This window comes from Dysidea avara, chromosome 5 (assembly GCF_963678975.1).
Source record: "Dysidea avara chromosome 5, odDysAvar1.4, whole genome shotgun sequence".
Taxonomy (NCBI): domain Eukaryota; kingdom Metazoa; phylum Porifera; class Demospongiae; order Dictyoceratida; family Dysideidae; genus Dysidea; species Dysidea avara.
The window spans coordinates 40,174,529-40,202,199 of NC_089276.1; the positions used below are offsets into that span (position 1 = coordinate 40,174,529).

General features: G+C 37.9%; 1 protein-coding gene across 1 annotated transcript in view; it reads right to left on the bottom strand.

Annotated features, from left to right (window-relative positions):
* Positions 1–27,671, bottom strand: part of LOC136255281 (hemicentin-1-like) — a 122,892-nt gene that overhangs the window by 67,153 nt on the left and 28,068 nt on the right. Inside the window, exons 4-6 of the mRNA XM_066048007.1 lie at positions 15,172–15,492; positions 4,158–4,445; positions 3,778–4,098 (exon numbers count right to left, since the gene is read on the bottom strand). Coding sequence (XP_065904079.1) covers positions 3,778–4,098; positions 4,158–4,445; positions 15,172–15,492 — 930 coding nt within the window. The remainder of the gene's footprint in view (positions 1–3,777; positions 4,099–4,157; positions 4,446–15,171; positions 15,493–27,671) is intronic.

Consider the following 27,671-nt stretch of genomic DNA (forward strand, 5'->3'; position numbering starts at 1 on the left):
AAATTATTAGTAATCAGATTATTGCTATTACATGAATCACTACTGCAGCAATCAATAAATCCTTATATAAATATAAAACATTTTGGCATTTGGTAAAGAAAGATTTTCAACACTAAACTTGGCAGAAAAGTTTTATTTCAATAGCTAGTGTTGCTCTGTTTAACTTATCTTATTACACAGGTATAAACTATAGTTCTAACAGCCAGACCCTATAAGTCACACACTAAAGTCAGAGTCAAAATTATGATAAAGAAAAAAATCCTATACTCATGGCTACAAGTTTAGAGAACTGGAATTCTACCCTCATGTACATTACATTAACTACCTGACATCCACTTGCAATCAAGGAAGAGCCCACAGTTCTATATAGCTATAATTGTAATACCCATGATAATGTTGGCTGCTGTTTAACTTTCCAGTAACAGAGAATACTAGACAGTTTTCAATATAAAAGACTTATTAACTGCTATGAGTTTAATAAGAAATATACCACACAAAAACATCCAAGCTGTATAAAAGGGTACGGCCTTCAAAAAGCCTGGGTGAAAAAAGTCACGACATCAAAGGTGGCGGCTATGAAATGGCTGCAATGATGCTGATGATAATAAACTTATTAATGCAAGCTACGCACCTAGTTTCATACAGCTTGGCTGTTTTTGCGTGGATTTCGCTTCTTTTTGTAGTTCAAATATATACCCAAAGCTAATTTATACCCAAAGCCAACCATAAATTAGCTTTGAAGTCTAATTTGTTTTTACACAAGTTGTTGTTCTTCTTATCTACAGATGCAATGAAGATGATGATCAAACTATAGTGCTCTACCAATACAGAAAAATACGTACCTACTGATCTGATACTAAAGACAAATTATAGTTACTGATATTTAAATTGTATTTGTATTTTAAGGATAAAGGCTTATGTCTGTACATCCGTAAACAAATTATGTACAGTGGAACCTGTGTTACAGTTAAGTGGTCACCTTCGCATAATGGCCATGGTCACAAGGTCCCAAATATCTTCACATGCATATGTATGTATTGCAGTCTGCAATAAGCGGTCACCTGTCTAACATTTATAATGGCCAATCAAGAATTCGCCTATGAGTCACTGTATACATAACTTCATCCTTTGTATAGTGGTCACTACCTTTTATGGTGGCTTGTTAAGCCAATTGTCTGGCACCATGGCACCGTTTAAATTAATGCGCAATTATCGCACTTCCTGCCTTTCAACAAATGCTATATAAACTATCAGGCTTCATTGCTTAAAAGTATTCAATAGATATAACCAACATTCATAACAAGCTCATCTTGCCCTTTCTGTACTAAAATCAAGTGAAGTATTACCGTATTGCAGTTGGTGCGAGCCTCTTAATAGTAATAATTACTCATTTATAACGGTCGTAGCCACTAAAATGCTGCAGACCACCTTATGCAGGTTTTCTCTATAACAGCCACCTGCATATAAAGGCCAGATATATCTGGTCCCAAGGTGACTATTATAGACAGGCTCCACTGTACTTAATTAATCTGATTACTATACAAAATAACAATTACTGTAATGTCTGTCCAACAGTGTTTTAAAATCTTTGACAGAGGAAGAACAAAATTAATTTATTATTTATACTGAGCAGTCAGCCCTGTTGGTAGCTATGCTCAGGAAAAAAAAGAGTTACAATAGCTACAGAAACCAATTATAAGTGCAATAATGTGATTGTAGAAGTGATGCAGAGTCAGAGGTTTTGATATAATTTTGTGCTTGCTTGTTCATGGTTGTAATACATATATAGCACCTATATTTATTTACAATAGTGTTCCTTCCAAGTTAATTAGGTATAGTATTTGTCAAATAAGATTTTGCAGTGACTGTTCAATTAGAGCATTGAATGGTTTGTTGTTGAACGCTCACAGAGTGACTCATAATCTAACTAAATTCCAGGGGTTAAAAAGGGATATATAGTTGTGGCCAAAAGCTAGTTGTAAATGACTTTTGGCTAGTTGTATATGTGACCGGATTTGCGAAAAGGGGTCTTCCACACACATCTAATTTACCAATTTTGATGAATAATAACTTACTATTGGAAAACGTTGTTGATTAGAAATTTGGTCAGTGGTGAGTACCAACATAGCTTAATGGATGGGGAAAATTTCAGGTTTATGTGTTAACTGATCACTAAGCTGTGGTCTCTCAAGTTCATAGAATTGGATGTGTGTGGAAGACCACTTTTTGCAAATCCGGTCACATATGGTGATTGGGCTGGTTGTAAAAGTAAATAACAAGCTGTACCACAGAAAAGTATAAAGCCAGAATTACATAAATTATGATGTGCTGTACAACAGTCTACTACAGGGATTTGACTAAAAACTACCCCAAGATTCAGTCTTGAGATAACCATTTTTGAAAATTTTCAATTTGCAATTTGTGGCCCACTATTAAAAATAATTATTATTCTTGATTCTTATATTTGCTATTTCTGTAAATTATTTCCAAATCTCAATTGTTTCTCTCGAATTGCTTTCACATTTAATTTTTCACAGCATTGTTTCAAAATCCCAGACCCCACCTCCCTAGTTAGTAAGAAATCCATCAGTATTCCCCTTCACAGGTACTTTGCCATACAACATACAACCATAAAATTACATAGAGCATAATCACATACTGCAAAACACAAAAACAAATTTTGTTTAGTTTGAAGTACATTTACCTCCCACGTTAGGGCTAGCTGTAAAAAAAGAGCTGTTTTTAGCCACTGCTAAATTCTCTACAGAAAGAATTGCAAACTACATAGCTGAACTTTCTAAAGGATGGTTTTCTTGTAGCTGAACTCTCTACAGGTTGCCTTTAACATAACTGCATCCTGCCTATCAGCCAAATTGCATGTATGGCTGCCTGCCTGCATGACCACAATCACAAAGCAAGAGGCCAAATGAAGCAGTGCATGGCCATCATTTTACGTCACAACAACAGACTCACCAGTGTGATGCTCCTTTTGTAGTTCCAACAAACATCAGCCTTCTGCCTTTTCCATTCCTTTATTTTCAATTAAATAGTTGTCTTCTGCTTCTTCATGCCAGGAAGCCATACCAACGCATTACTTTTCTGAATCAACATTTTCTTTGAAGAGCATATTAGACACACATGATCTACTGCATAGTTCAGTGGCAAGATTGAGATAATCTAATACGTCAGTCACAACAGCCACATGTGTACTTCATAGCTGTGCTCTAACAAAAGAATTAACAAACTAGTGCAAAAAAATGAAGTAGGGTTCCGGCAATACAAAATAGTGAAAAAAGAGTGAGGGAAAATCCCTAGCTACTTGGAATTGTAGCAATGTGAGAAAATCCCTACTTTGGTATTACAGAATTCTACTTCATTTTAACTTTCACTGCACAAGTAAAATAGCTTCATGTCTCCTTTGATTTAACTAAACGTGTGAAGTAAATCATATGGTCTGATATTCTACTGGGACATAACTTACATTCCTGGGGTTTAACTACCATATACTCCTACTGTTTTATTTTGATGTAAAAAAGTGGGATAGTAAGAATGTTATATAACTTTTTTGTGTTGTCAGTAGCACAGTGATCAATGACCACATATGCTGCATATAAAAGTTCTTATTCCATTTTCAGACAGTATTATTACACAGGAGCAACAAGCTAGCCATTGATGTTGTAAAGTAATACATAAGTGCCATGTCAGAAGAATTTAATAACCTGCAGCTTTGAGTATACAATGAGCACCAGTAAGTATGTAACACATTGATAAACTTACATTGTATTGTGATAGTCACTGTAACATCTGTATCATTACTGACAATATTACTAGCTGAACATGTATACATTCCAGTGTCTACTCTCATAGCTCCTGTCACCATCAGTTCTACACTTACACTAGTCACATTACCAACACCAGTAGATGACATCACTTCACTACCAGATACTAGTCTCATATTACTTAGACTACTCCCATCACTGTTCTGCCATACAACTGTTGGTGGAGGATAACCTGTAGCTGTACATATGATTGATCCATTACTTCCTTCAGTGATAATAAACTCTTGTCCTTCCAATGGTCTAGTAATGTTTGGTGATACTGTGCATAAAAAACCGATAATATTATAAGGTCTGTAAGCCCAGTAGTATAGAACTCACCACAAACAGTCAGTACTCCAGAACTAGTGTCACTAGATACTACATTAGTAGCATTACATGTGTAGGTACCCACATCAGATGACTGTACATTATTGATTCTTAAGGAACTTTGCCCAGATCCTGTAGATATCACATTATACTTCACTGTATTAGTCACATCCACTGGAACATCATTAAAGTACCAACTGATAGTAGGAACTGGTTCACCAGTAGCTTGACAAGTGAAGGAAGCTATGCCTCCTTCATTTTCTGTATCATCCATTATTTGTACAATAAAAGTTGGAGTATCTGTTAAATATGTAGTACACTAACACTAATATTGTAGTATTGTAAAATAGGGATCCACCGACATGCTTAAATAGCCTTCCATTAAAAGTTAACATAGACATAAATAATTGTTGTAACACACCCATGAAAATTGTATCTGATTTGTAAACATAACACCCTAGGGCCGCAACTGGTTAGTGGTATGGGTCGTGCACAGATCAAAGGCGCCCATTTGTAACACAAAAGGAATAAGAACGCAAAGCTAATATTGGCACTACTGAGCGCTGTGTACAAGGAACGATTTTGCTCACTATTTACTGTCTTGATGGTTAGTTAATTCATTGTTAGCTAGTTAATTCATTGGTAGAATGTTTGTTATGCACGAGCACAAAGTGCCATCATCGATGCCAATCACTCCAGCCATTGTACTGTTCTCATCATTTAGACAGTGTAGCTGAAGTGTCTGATATTTATTGTCGAGCGGTGCAATGCTATAATAGCCTTGGGTAACTTAATTTATTGGCAAACGAATGTGCGATATATATACAGATACTGACTTAGTCCAGTGGTTGTAATGCTTCCCATTCATTTAGACGAATGCAGTGTTGTGTGTTCTATCATTTCAGAGCAATTTACCTCCTTGTCAGTCCTTGATGTATTAGCCTTGTGCTGTGACTCTGGTGTTTGGTTTCATTTATTTTTGAACAATTTAGTGGCCAGACTGTGTGGCTAGAAGGAGGCACTTTGCTATTATTACAACTATTTGTAAACTGGATTACAACTGATTTGCAACACTGGCAACACACAAGGCATGAGTATGTATATTTTTGTCATATCCCAAGTAATCGTTTTATAACTATAAAATATAATATACATAACAGTTACACTATGGACATGAGTGCTTTGCCTGATATATACTTACTTGCCAGAGAGCTAAAGGCCAGAAGGCAAATGTGTATTATATCAGACAAAGCACGGCTGACCGTGGTATAACAAATATGTTATACTTTGACACACTCAGCCAAATATGGGTTTTGGCAGTATCTTTTCTTATACAAATACACAAAATATTGAAATTTTCAACTACAGTAGAGACCATAGCACATTGATAAAATGTACTGAAACAAGCTGGAGTAGTGCATGATGTTAAAACAATAAGAAGTACTGTGCACAAGATACTATCTAATCCAAAACAGCCAAGCTGTAAAAAAAAGTGTGCGGCCCTCAGAAAGGCTATGGTGAAAAAAGATGTGAAATCCAAGGTGGCGGCCAAGAAATGGCTGTGATGGTAGGTTAATTGTAATAATTTTAATAATGACTATTCAGGTAAATTTTGTGAAGCGGCACAAAAATTCACCTGAATTGTCGTTATTAAAATTTTTACCATTAACCTACCATCACAGCCATTTCTTGGCCGCCACCTTGGATTTCACATCTTTTTTCACCATAGCCTTTCTGAGGGCCGCACACTTTTTTTACAGCTTGGCTGTTTTGGATTAGATTTCATTTCTTTTTGTATTTGTATACCCCAAAGCCGGCCTATGGCCAGCTTTGGGACTTTTTTAACCCATGTTTTTTTTTCTTTACTACAGGAAGAAGAAATGATGAAGTAGATGTACTTTAAATATTTTATCAGTAAATGTACAAATTATATATATAATACATATGTGACTGGATTTGCGAAAAGGGGCCTTCCACACACAATTTGCCAACTTTGACAATTGATAACTTCAGATTGGAAAGAGCTATTGCCTTGAAATTTGGGCAGTGGTGATTTCTTTGCAGCTGAACTCTCTACATGATGGTTTCTTTGTAGCTGAACTCTCTAAAAGGTAATTTTTTCTAGCTGATCTCTCTACAGGGAGATTTGTTTGTAGCTGAACTATCTACAAGGTAACTTCTTCTAGCTGATCTTTCTACAGGGTGATTTGTTCGTAGCTGAATTCTGTACAGGTGATTTGTTTGCAGCTGAGCTCTTTACAAAATGGTTTCTTTGTAGCTGAACTCTCTACAAAGTAACTTCTTCTAACTGATCTTTCTACAGGGTGATTTGTTTGTAGCTGAACTATCTACAAGGTAATTTCTTCTAGCTGATCTCTCTACAGGGTGATTTGTTTGTAGCTGAATTCTGTACAGGTGATTTGTTTGCAGCTGAGCTCTTTACAGAATGGTTTCTTTGTAGCTGAACTCTCTACAAGGTAACTTTTCTAGCTGATGTCTCTACAAGGTGACTAGTTTGTAGCTGAACGCTCTACATGATGGTTTCTTTGTAACTGAACTTTCTACAAGGTGACTTCTTCTAGCTGATCTTTCAATAGGGTGATTTGTTTGTAGCTTCACTCTCTACAAGGTAACTTCTTCTAGCTGATCTGTCTACAGGGAGATTTGTTTGTAGCTAAACTCTCTACAGGTGCTTTGTTTGAAGCTTAACTTTCTAAATGATGGTTTGTTTGTAGCTGAACTCTCTACAAGTTAACTTCTTCTAGCTGATCTCTCTACAGGGTGATTTGTTTGTAGCTGAATTCTGTACAGGTGATTTGTTTGCAGCTGAGCTCTTTACAGAATGGTTTCTTTGTAGCTGAACTCTCTAAAAGGTAACTTCTTCTTCTACAGGGCAATTTGTTTGTGGCAGAATTTTATACAGGGTGATTTCTTTGCAGCTGAACTCTCTACATGGTGGTTTCTTTGTACCTGAACTCTCTACAAGGTATATAACTTCTTCTAGCTGATCTCTCTACAGGGTGATTTGTTTGTAGCTGAACGATCTACAAGGTAACTTCTTCTAGCTGATCTCTCTACAGGGTGATTTGTTTGTAGCTGAATTCTGTACAGGTGATTTGTTTACAGCTGAGCTCTTTACAGAATGGTTTCTTTGTAGCTGAACTCTCTAAAAGGTAACTTCTTCTAACTTATCTTTCTACAGGGCAATTTGTTTGTGGCTGAATTTTCTACAGGGTGATTTCTTTGAGGCTGAACTCTCTACTTGGTGGTTTATTTGTAGCTGAACAATGTACAAGGTAATTTCTTCTAGCTAACCTCTCTACAGGGTGATTTGTTTGTAGCTGAATTCTGTACAGGTGATTTGTTTGCAGCTGAGCTCTAAACAGAATGGTTTCTTTGTAGCTGAACTCTCTACAAGGTAACTTTTCTAGCTGATGTCTCTACAAGGTGACTAGTTTGTAGCTGAACTCTCTACATGGTGGTTTCTTTGTAACTGAACTTTCTACAAGGTGACTTCTTCTAGCTGATCTTTCTACAGGGTGATTTGTTTGTAGCTGAACTCTCTACAAGGTAACTTCTTCTAGCTGATCTCTCTACAGGGTGATTTGTTTGTAGCTGAATTCTGTATAGGTGATTTGTTTGCAGTTGAGATCTTTAAATAATTGTTTCTTTGTAGCTGAACTCTCTCAAGGTAACTTCTTCTAGCTGATGTCTTTACAGGGTCACTAGTTTGTAGCTGAATTCTCTACATGGTGGTTTCTTTGTAACTGAACTCTCTACAAAGTAACTTTTTCTAGCTCATCTTTCTACAGGGTGATTTATTTGTAGCTGAATTCTATACAGGTGATTTGTTTGCAGCTGAGCTCTTTAAAGAATGGTTTCTTTGTAGCTGAACTCTCTACAAAGTAACTTCTTCTAGCTGATGTCTCTACAAGGTCACTAGTTTGTAGCTGAGCTCTCTACATGGTGGTTTCTTTGTAACTGAACTCTCTACAAGGTGACCTCTTCTAGCTGATCTTTCTACCGGGTGATTTGTTTGAAGCTGAACTCTCTACAAGGTAACTTCTTCTAGCTGATCTCTCTATAGGGAGATTTGTTTGTAGCTGAACTCTCTACATGATGGTTTCTTTGTAGCTGAACTCTCTACAAGGTAACTTCTTCTATTGATCTCTCCACAGGGCGATTTGTTTGTAGCTGAACTCTCTACATGGTGGTTTCTTTGTAGCTGAACTCTACAAGGTGATTTTTTCTAGCTGAACTATCTCTTTCCACAGTTGCATGAACTCCCTACAAGGTAACTTCTTCTAGCTGATCTCTCTACAGGGTGACTTGTGTGTAGCTGCTCTCTATCCAGGTTTCTTATTTCTAGCTGATCTCTTGAATTCTCTTCAGGGTGACAGCTCTATTAGGATGACTGCTCTATTAGAGTATCTCGATCTCGCACTTGCTGCACCAAGTTGGATTTCGTGTTATAACTCCGTGGCTTTAAGTCTGATTCTTCTACACCATTGATGAGCCTTTCTAAGATGATTACTCCATCTGTACAATGATTTTCAAACCAAGCGGTCTATCTGGTAGGCGTGGCAAGCAGTCGTTTTTTTTATTAGCTAATCTAGATTGCATAATTGTTACACACTGTTGGTTTTTTCGTTGTATCTTCCTGTTTTTTAGCTCGATTTCTTTCAAACCACAATAGGTTTGAGGTTCAATAGTTAACCTATTCACCCACCGATTTTCAGCTTTTTCCCATACGCGGTTTACCCTGTAGGCGTGACAACATATTGGTGTTATTTGTCGTGAATAATCGCTCATAACTCTTTGCCTGTTTATCGTATTCCAGCCAAAGTTGGTACCGAGATGCGCCCTTATATCCCCCTTCTGTGTGCCACATTTCAAGGCAATCGGATATGGCGTTCGAGTTTTATAGCAGTTTTTGTAAGTGTGCGACAAGAAAAAGAAAAATAAGAAGAAAAAAAAACGAAGAAACTGAGCCAATTTTTGAAGTCGCATATCTCGGGAACGTGCAAAGCGATTTCGCTCAAATTTGGAATGTGGAGTGCTGCAGTTGGAGGGCATATCCACAGCAAAAATCGTCTTGTTGCATCAAGGAAGCACAGAGCTACGGAGGTGCGAAAATTGCGTTTTCTTTCTTCTTGTCAATATACTCACGGGTGTTACGCGCCGGCTTCTTGGGCCGAACGACACACTACCGTGTGTCTTGGTAACGGAAGAGCACAGTAGGGATATAACACTTCTTATTGTTTCATTGTGTATAGTTTTTGTAATGACTATTTTGTGTATGTATTGTCTTGTTTATAACTGTAGCTAACTGTAGTATTTGCTTTTGTAGTTGTATTGTACGTATGTATTGTAATGTCTCCTACAAGGAAGAACTGATTGTGTGGAGTTAAAAATATCAATCTATCCATCTATCTAACATAATGCACTACTCCAACTTGTTTCAGTACTATGGTCCGTACTCTAGCTGAAAATTCCAATTTTTTTGTGTACTTGTTGGTTGACTTTTTTGTAAATAATTATTATGACTGGTGAACCCACGCATACTCGATCAAAAGAAAGAATTGGCGTTGTGTGCCCCAGCTATATCAATCATCATCTTAAAAGTGAAGTATCCATTATGCTTCGTTGTCAGCTATGTTCAACCCGTTACAAAACATTGCGAAGCGAACCAAAACTGTTCGAAAGCAACTCTGCAATCCACACATACCAAAAGAAAGAAATGATGCTGCATGCCCCAGTTACATAAATTATCATCTGAAAAGTTAAGTATCCACTACACTTCATTGTTGGCTATTTTCAACCCATTACACAGCCTTACAAATCTAGAACCCTATGAAAAGCACCTCTGCAATCAAAATAGCCATTATGAAAATTACAGATGATTTCCGTTACGAAGAAAGGCCATCACATGCTACCACCAAATTGACACTTTTCATTGTCCGCAAAGATGAATGGGACACAAAGGAGGACACTGGAAAGTCCATGAAGAATGCATTATATGTACTGTGGTATGCCAAAAAGCACCTTTTGGGCTGAAGCAATGTCAAACAGTGAAAAAATAAAGCTTGTAGCCTTAGCCGTTATCAAGTTATGCTTGTCTGAAGGCATCAGTCACTTACTCAGTCAGTCACTAGAAAATTCTGTTAAATAGTTTTTTTTCTAAATTCCATAGCAACTTGTTGAAAGTATTTCAGGTCAATTTAAAGCTTCCTTGGGCTTAGGTTTACCTACCAAATACTACCTCATCATTGTCTGGGAAAAGTGAGGCTGGTTTTTGGGTGACGGTTTTTCATGGGCCACACCCATACCTTTGTGGTCCCTGCTATATAGTACTATCGTACTGTATGATGGGAAACGAAGTAAGTTGTGACTATGGGATTGAATTTTGCTAAACAAGATGTGATTGTGAGATGTAATTTTAGTGTACCAACAGCAATTTTTATGTTTATTATTGTAAATACAGTAATAAAACAAATATGATTTAATTAGTTAATCAACATCGATATACATAACAGCACAACAACTGACTCAGGTTACTAAATTCCATCCCACAATCACATCTTTTTTTGGCAAAATTCAATCCCACAATCACAACTTACTTGGTTTCCTGTATAGGAGAAGAGACATAAAAGCATAACAGAAATCTGATGATTTCTGGGTGAGATACTACAAACCTATTAGGTGTGTAATGTCTTGGGGTAATGCGATAGTGACCAGGTACGTAAATATAGGGCATGTGGGCACAAACTACACCCCATCACACAACAAGTCATATCTCAATTTAGGAACAGAATAGTTGCCCACTGCAACTTTTAGTATAAAGCCTGTTGATTGTTTAATATATGCGGAAAATTTCAAGGCAATAGCAGGATGGCCTAAAAAGTTATGGGGAATGGAAACTTGCAAAAGTGGGAAATTGTATGTGCCCACATGCAGGCTTGATCACAAAATTGCACTGCCTTAACTACAGTGTGTATAACTTGTTAAGGCAGTTCATATAACATCTTGTTAGCATTTTGAGCTAGCAATATGTGATATTTATGCACTGGCTTTAACGAAGGTGTCAAAGTGGCATACATATATGTGACCGTCTCAGCCAACTTGTTTGCACAAGCATGCGTATTGAGAAAAAAAATAATTTGTAAAATTACGCATGCTAAAAAGAAAAATACGCAAGTTTTTATTGGGCCAGTACTTAAAGAAAGAAGATTCAAATCGATTAAAATTATATACCATCTTATTCGCCTGCTCATGGAGAGTTTGAAAATCTTTGTTTCATTTCTGTAGTGCCAACGGTAGGCATGTCACATGCATTTGTTTATGATGCGGTAAACGTAATCAAGATTGTCATCGTCTTCTATCAAATCGCTTTCAAATCCATATGTGCAAGTGTCTACAGGGCTAACACTATACCTTAGCTGATGTGCTAATGCATGGTGAACAGTTTAAGCCAAATTGTAATGTTGTAGACTAATGCAAACGGAAGTTATGACTGCAAATGTAAGTGCCTGTAGTTTATTTTTAGTATAGTTGCTATACTAATTGATTATCTTACTCTTCCCACTGTCTAGTGCTATAATTTCAAAACTACACACCACAGAAGGCTGAAACTTTGGTGATCCATTCCTTGGACACTGCTGATAATGCTGAGTAAATAATTTTGTTTAATTGTGCAAACAAGTTAGGTTTTTGCTGAGACGGTCACATATACATACATACATACATACATACATACATACATACATACATACATACATACATACATACATACATACATACATACATACATACATACATACATACATACATACATACATACATACATACATACATACATACATATTTTATAGTTATAACATGGTTACGAGGGATATGACAAAAATATATGCACAAGTGCCTGAAGGCACTCGTACGTATATTTTGTCATATCCCGAGTAATCATGTTATAACTGTTATATTCTACACCCCAGTAGACAAAATGATTGTGGCAGCTTGCTTTAGCTACAGAGAAGCCATCACCAGCTAGGTGAAGAAGCCATGCTACAAGTGACAATAGACTATTAATTGCACACACCTTTTCATGCCTAGGTAAACAACATCAGTCTGTTCATAGTCTTTGCTTTTTTATAAATGTTTTACATGTTCACATTGTCATCAGTGGTTGTCCAAGTCACCATAAGAAAATGCTACTTTCACTTGCAGCCAATCCTTCAAGGCCACGACACCTCTTAGCTACAATTGCTAATCCCGATGCCTGGCTTCTTACCTACAATTGGGGACCCTGATGCCTGGCTTGTTACCTACAATTGATAACCCTGATGTGTGCTACTGCTGCTGGCTGCCAAGCAAGGACATCAACTTCATGGCTCTGCTCTGCTAGCTACTGCTGGATCACACAGTGTCATCACACAGAACCTCTGTGGACAACAACTCACTGTTTGTAACAGCTATGTTCTCAGCAACACTGCAACACGTCCTGCAAGCTCCTGGTCACAGAGCATCCACTTCATTCATTACCTAACGTGTGACTACAGTGTCACGACTCATCAATGCTCTTCCACATCTCTCAACCCTCCTTGCTGTCCAGCAATTCCAATTCATCACCTCCACCTCTCCCTAACGGCTGTCATCACAGTTTACCACCATTTGCCACCATCAACTCATCATCACTACAACCCGTCAATTCTCCCAATCTACGCCATCTTTGCTGCAAATCATCAACTCCACTACTGAGCACCAAGGTCACCACCCCCTCTGCAACATCACTACGTCATCATCATCAACTCTCAATGGGCCTCCATCAACTTCAACATCGCTTTATCTAGCTACACCAACATCTTGACCATCATGTTCAATTGCTACCTCCCACACGCTGGTCTTCTCATCACAGACTGTAGCACCATCCCCCTGAAGGATCACCACCACTGACACCACTCCCAGCGTGCAACCATCATCATCAACATCAGTCATCACAGCAGCTTTTTCAGCCCCACCCCATCAGACCATCTCACTACCAACAAAAATCAGCAGACAATCTACAACCAGCATGCAAGTCACCATGCACCGTAACATTATTGCTGTGCATTGTGCTACAAGGACTCTATCGTTCACCAAGCTGTTCACTGGGAGAGGAGTACTGTAGCAGCTGTCTTTAGCTACAGAGAAGCCATCACCAGCTATGTGAAGAAGCCATGCTACAAGTGACAATAGACTATTAATTGCACACACCTTTTCATGCCATAGGTAAACAACATCTGTTCATTGTCTTCACTTTTGTATAAATGTTTTACATGTTCACGTGGTTGTCCAAGTCACCATAAGAACACACTACCTTCACCTGCAGCTGATCCTTCAAGGCCATGACACCTCTTACCTACAATTGGTGACCCTGACTCCTGGCCTGTTACCTACACGATTATAGATAGCAATTTTTATAGTGAAACAGCACCTGTTAAAGATTGAAATCAGTAGAAATTCCTGATGGATCAGATGTTTTAGACTCATTAGCGGTGCCACGTCCATCTACTCATGATTAGTGAAAGAGACAAGAGTTAGTGAAGGAGATAAGAGTTCATCAAAAATCCTCCTTGCTCAGATGAATGATTCTTGGTTGATTTACATACTTGTTAGACTTGAAATCTCTGGTGAATCAGATGATTTTGACTCTTTAGCAGCACTTTTGTCTATTTAGCGGTGCTATGCCCATCTACTTGTGATTAGTGAAGGAGACAAGAGTTCATCAAAAACCCTTCTTCTTGTCCTTGCTCAGGTGAATAGCTTTTGGTTGATTTAGGTGCTTGTTTTTAGAGACTTTTACCACTTACAGTAGATAAGAATTTCATGGAAAATATGAAGTTACACCATATATGGTAAGCATAGCCACAAAGTGTGGTATTTCACTTATATATCACAGCTTGCTGTGTTATATACCACATTGCGGCACGTTTGATCTCAACCACAGGTGTAGCATATATATTAGTACTAGTAATAGCATGGGTAGCAGTGAAATTTGGGCTCAGTTAATACCATACTCGCTGCATATACGCTAATGCTGTGCATTAGCGTTGCTATGCACACAATTTGTTACTATGTACTAAACACGCATAAACACTAAATGGCACTACATTGTTAACATAAATTCTAGCCAATGAAATTGCAATTACAACCTTTTCACTGCTACCAGTGAAATACGGGATAACTTTCACTGCTACTATTGAGACTTTTGTATGGGTAGTGAAACAGGTATGGTATTATATATTATATTATATATATATAATTTTCTAATTAGTAGCCAAACTAGCAGCTAATTAGAGTTAAAAGGAATTAATTAGGCAAGACCTCACAAGTTTAAATAGATAGAATATTCCATCCATTGAATAATTGATCAGTAGAATGATTTACCTAGTTTTGTAATCTCATTAACTCTTTTAAAGACAATTATTGATCTGTAATAGGATATGGATACTGTGAAAGGCTTCAGGCGTAATGCATATACATTTTTTCCATTGATAAATAAATGATAAAGGATAATTTTGTAAAATAAACTTAGTTGCATTACCATTTCATTCTTGCCAGATACGTCCTTCAGCTACTGTATTTTAGTCACCAATTATTTTTCTTTTCCTGGATGCACTCTTTTTGTACAGCCAAACTACTTTCACATGGCTACACATGCTATGTTAAGAGTTTGGGAAAGTATAACAATTGGAACCATTAAACTTGGCAGAAACTTATAGCTTTTGTTAATCCAAGTTTTGTTTTAAGTTAATCTTATTAAAGAAATTTTACAGATTTTATAAAATATTTACAGTCAGTACTCCTAGCCTAGTGATTATCTCATTATCAGTTTATATCATTACACATTTGAAACTATGAAGGTAGAAATAATTAAGTCATGTCACGTAAAAGAAATAATTAGGCTACAGCCTAGATAGATAACTGTTATTGTATAATGCATACGATATACATTGAGTGCTAGTACAGTATTGAGTACTGATTAACTTACATGGTATGGTAAGAGTCACCGTAACATCTGAATCATTACTGACAATATTACTGGCTGAACATGTGTACATTCCAGTGTCTACTCTCATAGTTCCTGTCACCATCAGTTCTACACTTACACTAGTCACATTACCAACACCAGTAGATGACATCACTTCACTACCAGATACAAGTCTCATATTACTTAGACTACTCCCATCACTGTTCTGCCATACAACTGTTGGTGGAGGATAACCTGTAGCTGTACATGAGATCGATCCATTACTTCCTTCAGTGATAGTAAACTCCTGTCCTTCCACTGGTACAACGATGTTTGGTGGTACTATGCACATGTAAACACCAAAGTAAATTAAAGAATTACCATACATGGGTAGTAACATAGAGCTACATAGGAGAATTTGACTCAAAAGTGTAATAGCCCACAATAAGAGGATATTATTTAGACAAATTTTCCACATTATGATAATTTTGTACAGTTATTAATAATTCCTTTGAGGACAAAGTTATTAACCAGGCATGCACCCACAGCCGGCTGAAGGCTAGCTGTGAGTATGTGTCTGGTTTCCTGAAATTGTTTTCCAAATAATGCGTGTGTATGTAAGCATGTATTTGGCCACACCCACATTTGAGAACCTAAACAGCCAATGTGAACTCTTTAATAAACTTACAGGCAAGTAAGCTTTACTCTGATCTGTACACCTCATGCCAGTTCGAAATATGGATAGAAGTTGTTACTGATTGAGTTATTTCATTTCATTGATATCCGTTTTTGTGAATCATATTGTTGAACAGTTTTGTACACAATACGCCTATGGAAAGTTGAAAATTACATACTGCATAAACCGCAATCAGCTATCAGCAAAAACCATGGTGGATGGTCTTGGTATCAGGTTAGTATTGATGTACAGTTGTATATGTTAACCTGCAAAGTAGTTTGAAATATCACCATAGAATGCTCATATCTAAAGCTTATACACATTTCTGTGCCACGTTTGGTAGCCAAGGAGATGAAAAAGCTCTATTTGGTGTGAATAGTCTTCCTAGTATTTTCAGGACAGACTAATAAGACCATTGATCAAAACACACACAGTATTCAACTTGACTTTTCACCAATAATGGATAGCCACATCAATACACTACTCTTTCACACCACAGCCATTCAACAGACTTGCTTTTCACAAGCAGATTTCTATTGATGTGTGTCTGCCACTGGGAATGCTCTGGCACTTTGGACTGCCACTGGCCAGCTGGAACACACAGCTAGAGGCATGGATGCCATTGGACAGCTGCCCAGATTACTATATATCTACATGTATTCCTTTCATTATGAGTGGCACAGGTGGTCTTATAGAGCCCAGTATTTAGAATGGAGACTTCATATGACTTGTTTATCCATTGTTAAAGCACCAATTGAAAGCCCACCCCATTCACCACCACCACCCATGGTGGTGTGCCTGTGCTATACAGTGTAGATACCATTGTGAAAAAGTTGCTCAAAATCATGGTTATATGTATCAGTAGTTAGCCTGCTGTGGATTAAGGTGGGATAAATACAATGGTTGGCTGTATTTACAGAGATTTTTGTCCTTGCTTAGCTTAGCTACACTGGAATGCAATGTTTAAATGTGATTGGGCCTGTGAAAATAGGGCATGTGGGCACAAACTACATTCCATCACATCATGGGTTATATCTCAGTACTAGACCATCAGGGCCAGTAGACTTTTGGATGTTCATTTGCTGCAACATCTGAACATCCAAAAGTCTACTGGCCCTGATGATCTTTCTAGTACATTTCTCAGGGAGGTTGCATCTGAGATTGCAGAACCATTGATAAAGCTCTATAATATCTCTATACAAAGTGGCTGTATTCCATTAGAACGGAAGCAATGTAACATTACCACTGTGCATAAGGCAGGGCCTCAAGATGATCCTTCCAACTATCACCCATTTTCAGTAGTTTCAGTAATTGCTAAAATTTTGGAAAAAAACTTGTAGCAAATCAGCTAGATCGGTACTATAAATAAATTACCATTTAAGTCCCTTTCAAGGTGCATATCGTCAAGGTAAGTCAACAGAACAGATCCTTCTTTATGTTGTGGATACTATTGCAAATGCTTTGGACTGTGGGAAAATTGTTTGCACAGCCTTTTAGATCTTCGCAAAAACTTTAGACTCTTTAGATCACTCAATTTTACTGCACCACTTTAGTGAGCTGGGTGTGCTTGAAATGATCTTAAAATTTAATGTTTCATGAACTATCTTTCCAATAGCCTTCAAAGGGTTAAACCCAATGGTAAAGTATCTTCTTAGACAACTGAGAGGTGGAATCCCTCTAGGCAGTGCTCTGGGACCACTGTTATTTCTTGTTTACGTCAATGCAATGCCTTCTGTAGTTAAGTTTGGTAAATTGTTACAGTTTGCAGATGACACCACACTAATTTTCTCTGGTTCTGATATTGACACCGTGAAAAGCAATTATCTCATGATCTGGCATTACCATCTGATTGGGTATCTTCAAGTCAAATGAAGCTTAACATCAATAAATCTAGTGTTATGTGGTTTACACCTAAAACATCACAGAATATTTCCTGCCCTGCTATCTTTATGGATGGTAATAAGCTACAGGAGGTTGACCAATAAAAATACTTTGGCATAATTTTTGACAAGAGGTTACAATGGGATCACCAAGTCAATGATGTTTGCAAACAAATAGCATATTATCTGCATTTATGAAGTATTCACCGTAAATCTTTAACATTCTTAATCTTGAAACTGTTATTTGAGTCATTGATTTCTAGAATAACATATGCTTTGCCCACCTTTAAGATCTTGGTCCTTTGTACTTGGTCATTTGTGATTGGCAAGATCTTTGTGCTTGGTCCACCTTTAAGAAAAGATCAGATTGCTCGTATGCAATGACAACAAAATTATGTTATCCGAATAGTGAAGTCATTATGTAAGGTTGATCATGTGACTTCACATGATAGGAAATTAAACTGGCTACCTCTATTACAGTCTATAGCTGCTATGTCACGTTATTACCAAGAACAAGAGATACTACCTTTACACCTCCTATATTCTTTGGCCGCCAGCATTCATACTCTACACATTGTAGTGATCACTTTGCCAACCTATCTAATTATCATCTATCAAGGACTATGAAGCATTTTCAATGTAGTGCTAGCACTTGGTGGAATGATGTTACTTCAAAGATATCATTTCCTCCTGTGATGACTCATCCTGAACTTGTTGGATTGTGTTAAATCTATGTATTTAAGTAATGATGTATGTTAGTAATTAGTGTATGTGTGTATAGTTTTGTTTTTTGTATCTGTTTGTGCTGTATGTATGTGTTTTAGCTCTGGTAAGGAAGAACGGCTCATGCCGATTACCAGTAAGATAATAATTATACAACCAAGTACTAAGAATAATATGATGCGGTTAAAATTACGTCATAAATAATAATTAATGAATAATAAATAAATAAATAATGTTTTAGGAAACTAGAAGGCCTAAGGCTCCGCACTCACCAGGAATACAATCCTTGTTGAACGAAGACATAGTTGAATAATAGTGAGGTCTATCTGTGATGACAGTGAAATGATACGACGATTCTATTTAATGCCAATCAAAACAAGTAGCACAAGCCATGCATACCATTGTAGTGACGTGTTCCCTTTTTGGTTTGCTCATCTGTCTTAGAGAAGTCATGGATCCTAGAGAGAAGACGGGCTGGAAAGTAGATGTACAACGGGTTAGTGTTAATTAGTCAGGTGACAGGTACTTCATTATGGCTGGTTGTTTACAGGCGACTTATTATTAATAACGCTAGCTAGCTAGTGTCAGTTTTCTCCAGCTCATCAGCCTATTGGAGTCGTAACTTGGAGAGAGGGTGCTTGTAGAATAATGTAAGAAGGCTGGAAGTAAGTCTCCTTTAAAGTAATGTACAATCGAGATACTCTAATAGAGCAGCCACTTAATTGTAGTAGAGCACGTACATTTAATTACCCACAGTGTGCATTGTGTTACTGTGGTTAGTTATGTTATACTATTTACAAGAAAGTGAGGTTGCTAAAGTAGCTAGTGGTAACATCTTGTAGACATTCTCAAATTGATATATACTCTAATAGAACAGTCACTTACCCTAAAGAGTTTCAAACTGCTGTAGCTGTCACATCTACAATTAGCTACCACCTCGGTAAAATCTATGTAGGTGTAATGTAATTGCATAATACTGTTATATGACTGATGTTTATGTAGTACCACTACAAGTATATCTAATCAAAAACAGCTAAGCTGTAAAAAAAGGTGCGGCCCCCAAAAAGGCCATGGTGAAAAAAGATGTGAAATCCAAGGTGGCGGCCAAGAAATGGCTGTGATGGTAGGTTAATGGTTACATTTTAATAACAACAATTCAGGTGAATTTGGTGCCAAGGCCAAGCGGCACAAAATTCACCTGAATTGTCGTTATTAAAATATAACCATTAACCTACCATCACAGCCATTTCTTGGCCGCCACCTTGGATTTCACATCTTTCTTCACCATGGCCTTTTTGGGGGCCGCACCTTTTTTTACAGCTTGGCTGTTTTTGATTAGATTTCACTTCTTTTTGTATTTGTATACCGCAAAGCGGGCCTATGGCTGGCTTTGGGGCTTTTTTAACACATGTGTTTTTTTCTTTACTACAGTAAGAAGAACTTAAAGAAGAATTTTAGTACTTCAATTATTTTTGATTTTATTAGTAATTATACAAATTATATACATATATTTATTACATGCCCATTATTCCCCACAGGATATTTTTTTGCAGCTGATCTCTCTACTGGGTGACTTGAAATGTAGCTGAACTATATACAGGACGGTTTCTTTGTAGCTGAACTCTCTACAAGGTAACCTCTTCTAGCTGGTCTCTCTACAGGGTATTTTGTTTCTAGCTGAACTCTCTACAGGTGATTTGTTTGCAGCTAAACTCTCTACATGGTGGTGTCTTTGTAGCCGAACTCTCTACATGATGGTTTCTTTGTAGCTGAACTCTCTATAAGGTGACTTCGTCTAGCTGAACTCTCTACAGGATGATTTTTTTGTAGCTGAACTCTCTGCAGGGTGATTTGTTTGCAGCTGAACTCTCTACATGATGGTTTCTTTGTAGCTGAACTCTCTACAAGGTGACTTCGTCCAGCTGATCTCTCTACGGTGTGATTTGTTTCTAGCTGAACTCTCTACAGGTGATTTGTTTACAGCTAAACTCTCTACATGGTGGTTTCTTGTAGCTGAACTCCCTACATGATGGTTTCTTTGTAACTGAACTCTCTACAAGGTAACTTCTTCTCTACAGGGTGATTTGTTGTAGTTGAATTCTCTATAAGGTGGTTTCTATGAGGCTGAACTCTCTACATGGCGGTTTCTTTGTAGCTGAACTCTCTACAGAGTGATTTGTTTGCAGCTGAACTCTCTACATGATGGTTTCTTTGTAACTGAACACTCTACAAGGTGACTTCTTCTAGCTGATCTTTCTACAGGGTGAATTGTTGTAGCTGAACTATCTACAAGGTAACTTCTTCTAGCTGATCTCTATACAGGGTAATTTGTTTGTAGTTGAATTCTGTACAGGTGGTTTCTTTGTAGCTGAACTCTGTACATGATGGTTTCTTTGTAGCTGAACTCTTTACAAGGTGACTTCTTCTAGCTGAACTCTCTACGGGGTAATTTCTTTGTAGCTGAACTCTCTATACGACGGTTTCTTTGTAACTGAACTCTCTACAAGGTAACTTCTTCTAGCTGATCTTTCTACTGGGTGATTTGTTTGCAGCTGAACTCTCTACATGGTGGTTTCTTTGTTGCTGAACTCTCTACAAGGTGAATTCTTCTACCTGATCTCTCTACAGGGTGATTTGTTTGTAACTGAACTCTGTACAAGTGCGTTTTTGTTGGTGATCTCACTGCAGGTTGATTTGTTTGTAGCTGAACTCACTAAAGGGTGATTTTGCTTGTAGCTGAACTCCTTGCATTGTATCTAGTTTCTAGCTGATCTCTCTACAGGGTGATTTGTTTGTAGCTGATCTCTCTACAAGTTGATTTGTGTGTAGCTGATCTCTCTGCAGGTTGATTAATTTGCAGCCGATCTCTCTACAAGGTAATTTGTTTGTAGCTGAACTGTCTGTAAAGTGATTTATTTGTAGCTGATCTCTCTGCAGGTTGATTTGTTTTAGCTGAACTCTCTACAGGGTGATTTACTTGTGGCTGAACTCCTTACATTGTGTCTGGTTTCTAGCTGATCTCTCTACAGGGTGATTTGTTTGTAGCTGATCTCTCTACAAGTTGATTTGTGTGTAGCTGATCTTTCTACTGGTTGATTTGTTTGTAGCCGATCTCTCTACAGGGTAATTTGTTTGTAGCTGAACTGTCTGTAAAGTGATTTATTTGTAGCTGATCTCTCTGCAGGTTGATTTGTTTTAGCTGATCTCTCTACAAGTTGATTTGTGTGTAGCTGATCTCTCTGCTGGTTGATTAATTTGCAGCCGATCTCTCTACAGGGTAATTTGTTTGTAGCTGAACTCTGTACAAGGTGCTTTTTTGTAGGTGATCTCACTGCAGGTTGATTTGTTTGTAGCTGAACTCACTAAAGGGTGATTTGCTTGTAGCTGAACTCCTTACATTGTGTCTAGTTTCTAGCTGATCTCTCTACAGGGTGATTTGTTTGTAGCTGAACTCTCTATAAGGTGATTTGTTTGCAGCTGAACTCTCTACATGGTGGTTTCTTTGTTGCTGAACTCTCTACAGGGTGTTTGGCTTGTAGCCACTCTCTACAGGGTGATTTGTTTCTAGCTTACAGTATCTCTCTACAGGTTGATTTGTGTGTAACTGATCTCTCTACAAGCTGATTTGTTTGTAGCTGAATTCTCTGCAAAGTGTTTTGTTTGTAGCTGACCTCTCTTCAGGGTGATTTGTATCTAGCTGATCTCTCTACAGGGTGATTTTTTTGTAGCTGACCTCTCTTCAGGGTGATTTGTTTCTAGCTGATATCTCTACAGGGTGATTTTTTGTAGCTGACCTTTCTTCAGGGTGATTTGTTTCTAGCTGATCGCTCTACAGGTTGGTTTGTTTGTAGCTGAACTCTCTACACGGTGATTTGCTTGTAGCTGAACTCCTTACATTGTGTCTAGTTTCTAGCTGATCTCTCTACAGGGTGATTTGTTTGTAGCTGATCTCTCTACAAGTTGAATTGTGTGTAGCTGATCTCTCTGCAGGTTGATTTGTTTGTAGCTGATCTCTCTACAAGGTAATTTATTTGTAGCTGAACTGTCTAAAAGGTGATTTGTTTGTAGCTGATCTCTCTGCAGGTTGATTTGTTTTAGCTGAACTCTCTATAGGGTGATTTATTTGTAGCTGAACTCCTTACATTGTGTGTAGTTTCTAGCTGATCTCTCTACAGGGTGATTTGTTTGTAGTTGATCTCTCTACAAGTTGATTTGTGTGTAGCTGATCTCTCTGCAGGTTGATTTGTTTGTAGCTGATCTCTCTATAGGGTAATTTGTTTGTAGCTGAACTCTCTATAAGGTGATTTGTTTGTAGTTGATCTCTCTGCAGGTTGATTTGTTTTAGCTGAACTCTCTACAGGCTGATTTGTTTGTAGCCAATCTCTCTACAGGGTAATTTGTTTGTAGCTGAACTCTCTACATGGTGGTTTCTTTGTTGCTGAACTCTCTACAGGGTGTTTTGCTAGTAGCTGATCTCTCTACAGGGCAATTTGTTTGTAGCTGATCTCTCTACAGGGTGATTTTTTTGTAGCTGACCTCTCTTCAGGGTGATTTGTTTCTAACTGATCTCTCTACAGGGTGATTTGTTTCTAGCTGATTGCTCTACAGGTTGATTTGTTTGTAGATGAACTCTCTACAGGGTAATTTACTTGTAGCTGAACTCCTTACTTTGTGTCTAGTTTGTAGCTGATCTCTCTACAGGGTGATTTGTTTGTAGCTGAACTCCTTACATTGTGTGTAGTTTCTAGCTGATCTCTCTACAGGGTGATTTGTTTGTAGCTGATCTCTCTACAAGTTGATTTGTGTGTAGCTGATCTCTCTGCAGGTTGATTTGTTTGAAGCCGATCTCTCTACAAGTAATCTGTTTGTAGCTGAACTCTCTATAAGGTGATTTGTTTGTAACTGATCTCTCTGTAGGTTGATTTGTTTTAGCTGAACTCTCTACAGGGTGATTGCTTGTAGCTGAACTCCTTACATTGTGTCTAGTTTCTAGCTGATGTCTCTACAGGGTGATTTTTTGTAGCTGAACTCTCTTTAGGGTGATTTGTTTCTAGCTGATCTCTCTACAGGTAGATTTGTGTTGATTTGTTCATTGCTGATTGCTCTAAAGGTTGATTTGTTGCAGCTGAACATCCTGCAAAGTGTTTTGTTTGTAGCTGATCACTCTAAAGGGTAATTTGTTTGTAGCTGAACTCTCTCCACAGTGACCTGTGTGTAGCTGAATTCTGTGTAACTGAATTCTCTAGAGAGTGACTTAATTGTAGCTGAATTCTCTACACAGTGCATGACTTGTTTATAGCTGAACTTTCTTCAGGGTGACTTGTAATGTTCTGAATTTCTATAGTGATATATTTGCTTAACTCTCCACATGGTGACTGTCTTCTTGCTGAACTGTCTATAAGATTAACTGTTTGCAGCTGAACTCCCTACAGAATAACTTGTGATGTAATAAAATTCTATAATGGAGTAAATAAATTAGCCGAATGCTCTATTAGGGTGACTGTTCTATTAGAGTATCTCGATCTTGCATTTGCTACATGGAGTTGGCTTTCGAATCATAACTCAGTGATTTGTAATCCGATTCTTCTGTACTACTGCAAGGACTTTCTATGAAGATTATTCCAGCTATACACCGATTTTCAGCTCATTGCTCTAAGCGGTTTGCCTAGTAGGCGTGAAAACTAATACTTTTTTATTCATAAAAATCGATCGCGTAATTGTGACACAGGTTGGATTTTGTGTCATATCTCCGTGGTCTTTATCTCGATTCCTTTCAAACCACCAAAAGGCACTCCTACGATGGTTACTCCATCTACATAGCAATTTTCAACTCATTCCATGAAGCGGTTTACCCTGTAGGCGTGACAACAAATCGATCTTGTTTTACGCGAATAATCGGTCATAACTCCTGAACCATTCATCGGATTTGTACCAAATTTGATGCTAGGATTCGCCTTTGGACTCCCTTTCTGTGTGTCAAATTTCAAGGCGATCGGAGTACGCGTTTGCTTGTTATAGCAATTTTTGCAAGTGTGCGAAAAGACGAAGAAGAAGAAAAAAAAAACGAAGAAAAAAAAAACGAAACTTTGGCAGCTCGTATCTCGGAAATGGCTGGAGCGATTTCCTTCAAATTTGGAATGTAGACTCCCTTGGCTGGCGGGCAACTGCGTAGCAAATTTGGTTCCAATCAGATAAGTGATCACCGAGATACAAAGGTGTGAAAATGACGTTTTCGTTCTTCCTGTCAATATACTCACGGTGTGGCGCGCCGGCTTCTTGGGCCGCACGACACACTATCGTGTGTCTTGATGGCTGGCGGGCAACTGCGTAGCAAATTTGGTTCCAATCAGATAAGTGATAACCGAGATACAAAGGTGTGAAAATGACGTTTTCGTTCTTCCTGTCAATATACTCACGGTGTGGCGCGCCGGCTTCTTGGGCCGCACGACACACTATCGTGTGTCTTGATACTGTTTTATTATTGTCTTGAATGCAGTGTGCTAGCTACACATAGCTTGTCCCATTGGCTGAGTTGATTTGGGATCATAATTATTTTGATTGTGCCTTGACCACCTAATAGCCTCACCAGGGGTTGTCACGTTGGTGTATGTACGTGGTTGTATGTGACGCGGTCCTAGTAATAATAATAATAATAATAATAATTCAATCAATCAAATCAATCAATCAATCAAATCTGTACTTGGATAAAATATCTGCCTTCTGTAACTTGTATTATGATAGCAATTAAATGTTTTAATAAGTGATAAAAACTGCACGGCAATAGTATAACAATATACCAAAGTTATGAGTCATGAAAGTTTTAAAAGCAGACAAATTGATTTTTATGTGCCCACATGTCCTATTTTGCAGGCTTGGGTACTCATTAGCGTATCTCACAATCTATGGATGCATGTACATTTATGGTTTTTCCAAATTAGATCACACATATATGCATGATAATTCAGATTCATAATAATACAGATTTTACAGTGGGTTGTATAGATGACCAAAGAACGACAGCACAATCCTTGTAAGCTACCAGAATTAGCATATATCTCTTCATGAAAAGGGATTGTGTCCTCTCATATGCCAAAGAAAATAAAGAGCAAAACCAAGCCTAGTTTTGCAAGGAAATGCTACAAAACATTTGAGGAAATGCTCCTCTGTGTATTAAAGTAGTGATGTCCAACAAAATTTAAAACCTCTCCAATAGTACCTACAGCACATCCCATACAATGTATTAACATGCAACCTCTATCAAAAATTTCAGATTAATACTGTATTCGTGACCTAGTCTTGGAAAACTGGTCTTATCGCCAGGTATTGAGAAATGCCCTTTAAAATATTTAGAGTGTTGTAGCTCTCAAAGGTTGAAACTATGCTTACCAAAGTTTCACACTTTACACAAATTTCTTACCTTCTAGAGTATCCACTGTACAAATAACTAACAGTTAAGTTACTGCCATTTTAGATAGTTTTAAAACCAAAGTTGACTCTATAAGGCAAGCTCCAAAAGGGGTGGGAGGAGGTGCCCATAGGAGGGCAAGAGGCTGTTTAAAAGTAGTAAAGAAATAGGCATAGGAATGAATTAGCCAAAGTTATAGGCCATTCAAGTCTCAAAACTGGCTAAAATGAAAGCAATCTTACAGCATAGGTCTTTTTTCAACACTGTGGAGCTGTACAGCCACATACAGCCATCCCCACACTAACCAGATCCCTAGTAAATACCCAGACTGTACCCACTGTGCTTGTGAAAAGCAGCCATCAAAAGCAGACCACCTAAGTCAAGCTGATTTTGATGGTGCAATTGATGGTTTATTCATGTGTCTGTGTTTTTAGTAAAAAAATCAAATCTGCTGTCATGGGTGATAAAACCGGTTTTCCAAGATCCAGTCACATACAACTTTGTTGCATGAGATCATATGATCAACCCAATAATACAAAGCTGTATATGTTCTGCTGTAGCTGTTCTAAGTGGCTAGCACAGCTTCTGGATGTGTTTCATGGCTGAAATTGGTAAGTTAGCTGTTCTGGAGTACCTGACTATAAATATGTAGTTGTATGTGTCCTATTCTGGGAAAATTGGTCTTATTGACTATTTATAAGTATTGAGATATGCTGCATGGTTTTAAGTATTTAGAGTGTTGTAGCTTGAAGCTATATGCACCACATTTACACATGTTTTACACAAATTTTTCTTACCTTCTAGAGTATCAACTGTATGATTAACTAACAACTAAGTTTTCCACCATTTCAGATAGTTTTTAAACTGAGGGTGACTCTATCAGGTGAGCTCCAAAAGGGGTGGGAGACAAGGGCCTGGAGGAGGGCAGCCAGCTGGCTGGTGTGATCGATCGTTCAGCGCGGTGAGGCTATCAGCCTTCCCTGGCGTGGGTGATTAATTGTACTGGCGTGAGCCCCGCATGCTTTTAGCCTGCACTAGAGCACGTGGGAAACTGTGCTTTATTGTCCACAAAGAGTGCTTTATTGCACTGCAAAGAGTGCTTTATTCTTTCAATAAAGCACTCTTTGCGGTGCAATAAAGTACTCTTAGTGGTCGATGAAGCTGTTGTCTGGCTGAGAGTGTACTTTATGAAATTTAAAGTACACTATTCCCTTTGATCTCGCCCACGCAAAGTTCTATAAGTCAGAATATAGGTCTCAAAACTAGGTAAAACGAAAAGAAACCTTTACAGCACAGGTTTTCATCCAACACCACAGAGATCTCCATTAAGTCCCCAGACCATACTTACGGATTGCCACAGTGCTTTGGAAAAGCAGCCAGCAAAAGCAGATCACTCAAGTCTAGCTGATTTTGATGGTGTACATTGATAGTTTATTCATGTGTCTTTCTGCTATTGGTGAAAAATCAAATCTACTGTCATGGGCAATAAGACTGATTTTCCCAGATTCAGTCACATACATCCACACAAAAACACACAAAACAGCTAAGCTGTAAAAAGTCGATGTTGTGTAAAACCTATAACCCCCAGTTATCCCACATTTTATGATAAAGTTACTATGACAAAAAAATAGGCCCATTTCCAACTACATCAATCTATGATCTTACTCCAAAGAAAATAACTACTTCTGCAAAACTGGCTTAATTCAAGGAGAACACCTCACAGCCATTTAAAAACATGCAAGCACTGAAAATGCACAATCCAGAAAATTGGATAATACAAATGCTTTTTAAACATAGAAGAACTGTTAAAGCTGCAGAAAGACTACAAACGCCATGT